Source organism: Corvus brachyrhynchos, unplaced genomic scaffold (genome assembly GCF_000691975.1).
Source record: "Corvus brachyrhynchos isolate BGI_N302 unplaced genomic scaffold, ASM69197v1 scaffold671, whole genome shotgun sequence".
NCBI lineage: Eukaryota > Metazoa > Chordata > Aves > Passeriformes > Corvidae > Corvus > Corvus brachyrhynchos.
The window spans coordinates 1,855,693-1,864,269 of NW_008236441.1; the positions used below are offsets into that span (position 1 = coordinate 1,855,693).

At 41.6% G+C, this 8,577-nt stretch overlaps 1 protein-coding gene across 1 annotated transcript in view; it reads left to right on the plus strand.

Moving 5' to 3' along the window:
* The window catches only part of ERBB4 (erb-b2 receptor tyrosine kinase 4), a 530,390-nt gene that overhangs the window by 365,691 nt on the left and 156,122 nt on the right, over positions 1-8,577 (plus strand). Inside the window, exons 9-11 of the mRNA XM_017747097.1 lie at positions 3,094-3,212; positions 6,861-7,002; positions 8,462-8,575. Coding sequence (XP_017602586.1) covers positions 3,094-3,212; positions 6,861-7,002; positions 8,462-8,575 — 375 coding nt within the window. The remainder of the gene's footprint in view (positions 1-3,093; positions 3,213-6,860; positions 7,003-8,461; positions 8,576-8,577) is intronic.

Genomic DNA, 8,577 nt, shown 5'->3' on the forward strand with positions numbered 1-8,577 from the left:
GGTAACTTTGCATGTTTGTAACACTTTTCATTGATTTCAGTTACTTCCCATTTTTTCCTTCATAGATTTATGGTGTCCTGACACAATTAAAGATGAGGGGAAAATATAAAGGAGACTGATGTTTTGCACACGTACATAAGGTGTTATTTCATCCCATCCCCAACACAGCTTATTGCTCTGAAATGCTGGTAGAGGTTGACAGTCTCACCCAGAAATCTATCTCCATGCACAGCATGTTTTTCAGGACTTTGGTGTTTGTCCTGTGGTCCTGGTCCTGACTGTGACAGTTCTGTGTGTTTGAACCCTCCAAATTCTTGGGGTCACACACATGATCTGTAGGAGTCCAGGCAGGTAGTTGTGCTGACCCTCAAAAGATCTGCTTTGAAGCTTGGGGTCTCAGCTGTGATTAGTGAGGGCCTCCTCATGATTGTGTTGGGTGAAGATGTGAGTATCTAGCACCCGAAATGCCACATTCTGGGTGATATTTGTAATTCACTCTTTCACATAGGTCTTGAGTTACAGCTATAAAATCAATTAATTGTATTTGGAGGAAAGTGTTTAGGGAAAAAAGCTTGTTATCTTTTTAAACCAGTGCAGTTATGTGTATTTTCTGTGGGGTTACCCCCTGAGAATGATTGCAGGCAGCTGAACTGGTGAGTGATATTTATTTGCATCTGAGCAATCAGATTGTTTCAGGCCTTCAGACAATACACAGAATTGCCCTGTGTTTGTTTTGTGTTGGGGAAAAACCTTCCTTTTAAAGTGTCTTAAATGTGACTCCTTAAGATTATTCAGAGCCCTTTAAGCTCATTAATGTCTTGGTGTGTGTGGTGCCACTGAAGACACCTGACAGGTTCTCTCAGACCTGGACCTTTAACAGCAGCTATAATGCAAATATGGCATACAGTGAAGCAGGAGATAGATATGGTATGTTCTGGCCTCTTCCTAGAACAACATGTTGGCCTTTCTGTTGGCATTGTTTGTTCTCCCTGAAGAATAAACAACTGGGGAAGAACAGCAACAAACCTTTGCTGTAATTATTAGTTTTGCTTCAGGAAAACCCACAGTGTTCCCTATCCTGAGCAGCGTGGTAGAGACCCTCCTTGAGCAGGTGTCTAACCAGAAGCAAAATATACTTTTTGAAGGCATCCAGTTCAAGTATTGTGTTGAAGACAGGACTGTGTTCCTCCAGATCAGCCCTGGTGTGAATGGCCCATCCCAAGATTAAACCCAAAACCTTGGTGTTATCAGCACCATGCTCCAACCAACTGAGGTGTGCCACTGTCCCTCCTCCATGGGGAACCAGTGGCTCCATGGACAAGGTGGACATCATGGCCCACACCCAACAGCAGCTGGTTCTGGGGTAAATAAATCGGAGGTGAATTAGTTAGGTGGCTCACACTGATAATCCACACAGAGGGGCTTTACACCAAAACTTCCCAGGTTAAAGCAAAACGTCCAATAGCTGTGGGCCAGAAGCAAGGAATATGGTTAACAGTGGGCTCCCTGCATGGCCTCAAGGCACAGCCACAAGGCAGAATGTGGCTGTGGCCATGACAAAACACGAGATGCCATGGCGAAGGCAAGGCAGAGCATTTGGGTGGTGTCCCCTCAGCTCTGGGACCAGCTGCTCCCCTGGGCAGTGGCACGGGTGAACGCAGAGAGTTTGGGTTGTGGGGTGCAGTGAACTGAACGGCCTCTGTGCCCCTCCGCTAAGGGGGAGCCGCTGGGAGTTGGTGCCCTCCCTCAAGTCAGGGTAAGGCTGGGCTTCACCTGTCTGTGAGGCAGACAGTGCCCAGTCTACTGCAAATCCTGAGCTGGTGGAAAACAAGACAGTCAAAGACTAGAAAAGGTATTTGTTCATTTTCATGAGCGAAGACTGTCACCACAGTGTGCTGGTGGCACACAGCCACAGGTACTATTGTTTCACATCTGTCTTAATGTTTATCAATACTGTCACTTAAATAAACAAATCTTTTTAATGTGCTTCTCAGGCAGTATTGGCAGCAAGTGCCTTCACAGAATTTCCCAAATTTCTCAAATTAGATTGCACAAGGCACAAAAGCCTTTTCTGTTTGGGAGTTTCTCTCTGGTAGCAGCAAGATGAAATTGCTCTAAAAGCACATTGTTTCATTCCACAGATTATAAACAATCACTCCTCTTAAGTTATTTACATTTTTATGTCTTAAATAAATACTGTATGTAGCAAGATGCTTCAGCATTTCCTTAAGTATTTCTGCTAAGCTGTGAAGGGATTTTGGATCAGAATGTACTTATAAAGAAGTTACATATACATTAAAATAGAATCAAGCAGAAAGTTGGATGGAATTTTGGTTTTTTTTGCTTCCTGAAAAGTGTTTTTCATAGAGAAGCAATTAAATGCTTTTAACGGCATAGATGTTGAAGGTTAATTGCAGAAGTGTATCATCCCAGCTTTTATCAAAAGACAGCTGACAGCACAGTAGGCAGTGGTGGTTGGTATAGTTGTTTGGATAATACTAATTTATTTTTCCATAAAATAAGGATTAAGGTTATAGCTGAATGAGGGAGGGGAGGCGGATGCTCCACTGGTTGACCATTCTTTGCACAAAACTAAACCCCAAGTGGTTTGGTGAGAGGGGGTGTCATATCCTGGTGAAGAAAACTAATGATTTGAAAGTAACATTCCACATGAATTTTCAAGGGTAAGAGGGCACACTAAAAATTCCTTCTCCACAGTCCTTGAGCAACGTGTGTTCCTAAAGAGGGGATCGTGCAGGCATTCTGGATACAGGTATCGTGCAGATGTTCTGGATACAGGTATTGTGCAGCTGTTCTGGATGCAGGTGTCCTGCAGGCATTCTGGATGCAGGTGTCCTGCAGATATTCTGGATGCAGGTGTCCTGCAGGCATTCTGGATACAGGTGTCCTGCAGATATTCTGGATGCAGGTGTCCTGCAGGCATTCTGGATCCGAGTGTCAGCACCGTTGAGGCAGTTCCCTCACTCCTTGGGGCTTTTTCCAGCGCGCTGTGGGGGTTTTGCTCGGGGAGCACTTGGAGAGCTCTCTGCCTGGCCCTGTGTCTGACGCTGTCCCTTTTCCTGCCCCGTGCAGTGACGAAGACCGTGTGTGCAGAGCAGTGTGATGGACGCTGCTATGGGCCCTATGTCAGTGACTGCTGCCACCGCGAGTGCGCCGGCGGCTGCTCCGGACCCAAGGACACCGACTGCTTTGTATGTGTGATTTTTTTATTCTTCCTGCCAGTCACTCTGCAGATTCTTAATGCTTTAATCCATGAAATTCACAATTTCATCCCTTTTAATGTACTATATGCACACTCGCAGATTCAGGATGCAAATTTTAGCATTTAGTGTTTTTCATATTCTATTAACATCATTTATCTACTTAATATTACCCATTAACAGATCTATGAGATTTGTAAATACAGTTTGGGAACCATTAATGTGCTTGTCTCTGTGATTTTTATCTTTTTCTTTTCCAAAATTAGCTTTTAGAGGTGATAGCAAATTTTTAGAAGTATTTGTCATTACATTTGAACATGATTTTTATTAGTGCTCTGTGTGCTTTTCATATGAAAGTTAAGAATACTATTTAGCTTCTCTGTGCAAGGCGTTCCCTGTTTCTGCCAGACTTAATTTAAATTCAGCTTTTTAACTGGGCATGCTTCTTTGTGGAGATGGAAGGAAAGCGGTTCCTAAACGCTCTCCCTCAAATGCATGTTACTACGTGTGTGCTTCAGATGGAAAGAAGAAATGGCTTTTTCTTTAAAGAAAGACAATCTAAACATCCAGGCCATTAAAAAAAATCTTTTTGTTTCTAATCCATTATTTCTAAGAGTTTTAGCAGCTTTAGAACCCAAAACTGATCTCAAAAAAGGTGTAGCTCATCACACTGGGTCGATGAGAAAAGTTTTGCTGATGGTTTCAGGGGAAGCAAACCTAGGTCTAAAGAAGCCTAGAATTAGAACCTGCATAGAGAGGTGGGTTTTCAAAGGTACCCATGTGACTGAAGAGACAAATACCTGTGAAATTGACTGCCAGGTGGGGTTGGGAGGAGGGTATGGAAAATTGCATATGTTTTGAAACTGTGGGCAAGTGGCTCATAAGGAACTGACAAAAATGAATCTTTCTCTGTCTGGCCCTGACTGTTTGACAGTGACAGGTTTTGTGCTTCAAAACCACACTCTAAATGCTGTTCTTTGGCTGCTGATGAACTGTAGTGGTGGCTTGACTTAGCCACCAACAGGATTTACTAAAACTGTTTTCTGTGGCTTTTCTCAAGTAGATGCTCAGCACATATGGTATGGTTTTTTTTTTCCAGTCACTGGAAGTTCTCTGCTGGCTTTGAACTAGAGAGATAGGAAAATAGCATTCTTTCTTGTGTCCTGTACAGTATAAATAGGTAAAGGGAAGATGAAAAATGCAGTCATTGTTCCCAAATGAGCACTGAGGAACATCCTCAGAACTGATGTGTTGATGTGTGCCCATTTTCAAAGGTTAAGGACAAGTTATTGGCAGCATAAGTTATGTAATGCTGCAGCCTGAAAGTTAGACTTCCTGAATTGTGGCAGCCATGGAAATATGTATGCAAAGAATCAACTAGTATGTTTGTTCTGATACAGCAGAGAAGCACTCAGGGTTTATTCTCATTCTCTCCTGGCCCCAGAGCAATGTAAAAGAAATTCAGCAGGGGTCTGGCAATTTTCAGGACTAGTCATTACTTGCTTAGACACAGTGGGTGAAAAGTGTAATGCTTTAGGCTATAGACAACTGTGCTTAGCTTTCAGCGGAGACACAGAACTTTGTTTTTTCCCTGTGTATTTCCCCATGCTTTTATTGACAAATTAGCAGCATTTAGCACAAAATGCTACAAATTTGCATATATTATTGAAGCAATTACGAAAGTATATAAAACATTTCAGCCATAAATTAAAGGCTCCCAGATCTTCTAGATGAGTTTTTCCTGAGAATTGTCACATCTCCAAGGAGTATTGGTGTGTTTTACTTTATGCATTTGCTAAACTGTTATCAGAGAATTGTCATGTACATGATGGAGTACCTTTTAAGTCAACATGTAAGAAATGAGTTGAGGAAAAAAACTATATTAGTATTTATTAATAAGCAAAGGTACAGCTTATGAAGCATTACAAATCCTTTAGAGCATTATGGCATCTTGCAACAGCATCCTGTTCTAAATATGGTTTTAATATCTGTAGATAAAATTCATCCATCCTCCTCCATATGCTGCCATCCAGTCATTTGCATATTCAGTTCTAAAAGCAAGACAGTAATCATCATCTGACATAAATGCAAGCCAACATGGTAATGCAAAGTTTTATTGATGTTTTAATCTCAGATTCAAACTGGGTCTAGAACTTGAAATGTGTAGGAGGGCCTGGTTGAGTGCCTAGTGGAAGCAGAAGAGTGACACAACACTATTCCTCGGGTGGACTTCACATCCAGTTCTGAGTAAAGTGTTTATCTTTGTAAAGGGAAAAAAAATCTGTTTCTGTGAAAAAAATGGCAGGTTTTGTAATTGGCATTTGAAAGAACCAGGAAAGACAGGATCAGCAGTTCCGCTTAGCACATGCTCCATGTAGGATAGTGCTTTCATCACGGATCTCCCTGCTTGTCCCTTTCAGCAGCAGATTTTGTCCTTGGATATATTATTATCCTCTCCTTTCTGAAATCTTCTGGCATGACAGGTCCCATGGTCCTGCTGGTCCTGATCCAAATGGAGATAAGGACTGCTAGTAAAATCAGCAGAAGAGAGGAATCTTGTTCTCTTTTCTCTCAGTCCCAGCCCAGGAGGGAAGGGGACAGGACATATATATTATTGTTATACTTGTTGACTCTTTAAAGACACAAAACCATCTGTATTTTAACAACCTGGAAAAAGACCAGAAGGATTCACTCCTAGACTAACACTTCTAAAGCAACCTGGATTACAGGTTAGTGGGGAGGCAATAGCCAGTAACAGTGGCTGCTTAAACTGTTAGAGGGATCCAAGCCAGGCTACAGCTTTCATATTCATACAAATTTTTCATTCACGGTATGCTCTGTGAAAATTGCTCCAACAGTTTTCTTATAATCTGTGGTTAAAACCATAGACATGATGTGTGCTGATAAGGAATGTCAAAATCGGTGGGCCTTTCTATTCCTAATTACCAGCCTTGCATGGTCAATTGTTTTCCCTGCATCCCATTACTTTTGTTATCCATACACTCGCCTCTTCATTTGTCAGGGCCCTGTCCTCTGTCAGCTGTGCGTGGCAGAGCCTGAATGCTAAGTGGGACAAAGTCCTATTTTCCTCTCTCAGTATGTGAAGCAACTGACCTTGTTAAACTCACCACTTAGGGAAATGGCCCCCTCCTGTGCTAGCTCAAAAGAAGATCTTATCCCTCTTGCTTCCTAATTGGGAATTCCAGTTTTCAGCTGGATGATGTACTCATGCTGTAAGAGATCTAAAGGGTTGGACCTCTGTAAAAGTCATTAGCATTTGCTTAGACAATGATAAATAGCTGCTTACTCTTGGCAGTTTTAGAATGTCCTATCAAGTCGAGAATTAGTGGATTGTGAGTAGTTATGAACAAATTACAGTGCTGTTTTGGTTTTGTAGTAAGTGTTGTAACAGGCAACTGTTGCCAATTAAGGGGACTCACCAAACTCCCTAATTTGAAAAGTCACATATTTGCCAAGATCCTAGCAAAAATCCAAGTAGCCTAAGTGAATATTCGAGAGCTCTGTATCACATTCCTCACCGTCACAGCAAGTCTGAACAATCAAGGCCATCTTTTACACCAAAAGAAAAGCCCTAAAGCAGCTATGATTTAAGTCAATATTTTTTGTCTCGTTTTGCAGGCCTGTATGAATTTCAATGACAGTGGTGCTTGTGTCACACAGTGTCCCCAGACCTTTGTGTACAACCCCACCACCTTCCAGCTGGAACACAATCACAACGCCAAGTACACCTACGGGGCTTTCTGTGTCAAGAAGTGCCCACGTAAGTGCTGTGTTATCTGCCCTGCTACCTGCCTTCTCCTGCAGTGATGGGGAGTTGGAGTTGCATTTCAGGAGCCTTAGAAACAGTGAGAGAATGAGAGCTGAGTGCAGAGCACAATCTCTCCAATCACTCCGCATGTGCTTGCAGCCTGTAATAACTCAGTCAGGTGTTAAATAAAGACAGTGACATTCTGTGCCGCTGACACTTCCCAAGTATCCTAGAGTGATTTTCCTGAAGAAAGGTGGTTTATGTGTTCATGGTCCACTGCTTGTTGCGTTCATGCTTTAAGTTCAGTATTTGCAAATTCCAAAATAGTGGAAATAAATAGTTAAAATAGTGGGATTGTAGAAGGGTATGAATTTCTGTTTCAGAAAAATAACAGTCCACAACCAGCACCTGGCACCAAATGCTTTCATGATATTGTTACCCTTAACTTGGAATAATGATGGTTTGACAGAAAGTTACCCTGAGAAGTTCTGTCCCAATGAGGAACAAACTTATAATACTGACAACAATGCAGTCTTAAAACTCCAGAGTAAAATTAGAGGGGGTTAAAAAAAGAAGAATCCCATGCATGTAAAACCCACATGCTTCTGAGTTACCAGCCAGATGATGACAAGTAACAGAAAAAATTACAGGGTCATCACTTACACAGTCTTTGAATCTGCTGGTTTAATTGGAAAGAATAATAAAGGAGATCGTATTCTTGCTCTCCCTTTCATTCTATGAAGGTTTATGGTTGTGCTTTAATTATTTTATCCTTAAATTACATGTAAGGAGGATGGGCTATCTATATTAAATGGAGCCATAATTCAACCTAACCCAAAATCCCAATTTTGAATCTCTGTGGAGGACTGACAGCAGCCGAGGGCTGTGACCACCAGGGCCTAGTTCTGCCTGTAATAGTGGTGGGTTTGTTGAAGCAAAGATTGGTTTGTTAAGAACCTGATATCATGCTCTATAAGGGATATAATTATTTGCCCAAATACTTCATTGAACACTTACAATTTTTTTTTTCCTTTCTTATCAGTATTAAGCTTTTAATTAGATAGGATCAGTCTACATTCCCTTTGGCAGTTGTTGAACAGGGAAAATTTTGAAATACTTGTTACTGTCATGTGCACTGTTTTAGCCCAGATGTATATTTTTGTGGGTGCATGAAAAAGACAGGGCAGACCATCTTGCTTTATTTCTCTCCAATTACTGTAACTTTTTTTTCCCTACTACTAATAATAATAAGGCCAAATGGGGGAGAAAGAGGGATCAGGCTTGACAATTCATGGATTTTTGTAAGTCTCTGATAACGTGCCTACTTTGCTTATACACTTCTGAAAACACAGAGCTTTGAATGTTGATGTCACTGGGAAAGTGCTAAGGTAACAACAGGTATTGGCACAGAGTTCAAAAACATGTCCCAGCTTTTATTCACTTTCTGCCAATATCTCCTTTTTTTTTTCAGACAACTTTGTGGTAGATTCCAGCTCTTGTGTCCGGGCATGTCCGAGCTCGAAGATGGAGGTTGAAGAAAATGGTATTAAGATGTGCAAGCCCTGCACTGACATTTGTCCTAAAGGT